This window comes from Fukomys damarensis, unplaced genomic scaffold, assembly GCF_012274545.1.
Source record: "Fukomys damarensis isolate Sample0158 unplaced genomic scaffold, DMR_v1.0_HiC HiC_scaffold_20, whole genome shotgun sequence".
In the NCBI taxonomy this organism is placed as follows: domain Eukaryota; kingdom Metazoa; phylum Chordata; class Mammalia; order Rodentia; family Bathyergidae; genus Fukomys; species Fukomys damarensis.
Window position 1 is genome coordinate 4,960,005 of NW_022900932.1, and position 886 is coordinate 4,960,890.

General features: G+C 60.2%; 1 protein-coding gene across 1 annotated transcript in view; it reads right to left on the minus strand.

Annotated features, from left to right (window-relative positions):
- The window catches only part of Mdga1 (MAM domain containing glycosylphosphatidylinositol anchor 1), a 45,680-nt gene that overhangs the window by 11,665 nt on the left and 33,129 nt on the right, over positions 1–886 (minus strand). The window contains exon 8 of the mRNA XM_019209717.2: positions 646–883. Within this exon, the coding sequence (XP_019065262.1) occupies positions 646–883 (238 nt within the window). The remainder of the gene's footprint in view (positions 1–645; positions 884–886) is intronic.

Consider the following 886-nt stretch of genomic DNA (forward strand, 5'->3'; position numbering starts at 1 on the left):
GGCGGGGCGGGGCGGGGCAGCCGGGACCCAGGCGGCCCTAACCCTAACCCACGCCACACTCTCGGACAACAGCCACTCCCACATTTCCCGGCCACCCAGCCAGCCGGGCTTCCCAGCCTGGGCCTCCCCCTTTGTAACGAGGGTAGTTTAGGGCCCGGGTTTAGAACACTCTGTAGAGCTCCTCGGATTAGGATCGGATCCCAGCCCTGCCTCTCCTCTACCTGGGGGAATCAAGTGGGCAAAGGACCTCTGTGGGGCCTGGGATTTAGCTCAGTGGTGCCACCACCTGCCTTGTAAGACTTGTAAGAGCAAGGACCTGAGTTCGATCCCCGGTAAGGAAAAAACAAAAAACAAAACCTCTCTGTCTTGAGAGAAGCAGAGAATCTAGTTGTGGTGCCGTGGAAGGTTAAATGAGCCAAATGCACTTAAGGGCTCTCAGCACGGGTGGGCACGCACGTAGTGAGTTCGGTTTCACCCTTTTGTTATCAGGTCGCGTTACCCCCTTGAGGATCCTCCCTCCTGCAAAAATCCCATTTCCACATCTCACAGTCGAGCTATTTCGCTGCTTGCCAGGTTTCAGAAAATGAAGACGGGAGGGCAGACTGGTGGGGCAAGGGACTCAGAGCCGCGTCCTACAGCACAGACCTGCGAGGAGGTTGTAGGGTGGAGGGCCGGGCCGGGGAGCGGGCGGACTCACACTGTACGTTCAGCTGCACCTGGGCCTCGCGAGGACGCACGTTGAAGCCGTTGTAGCGAGCCGTCTGGCAGCGGTAAGTGCCACTCATGTCGCGGCTCACACGTTCCAGCCGCAGCTTCCCATCCTGCGTCTCCTCCAGGGCCAGCCCCGAGGGCAGCAGGGCGGCCTCCTTGTCCACGCGCGACCAGA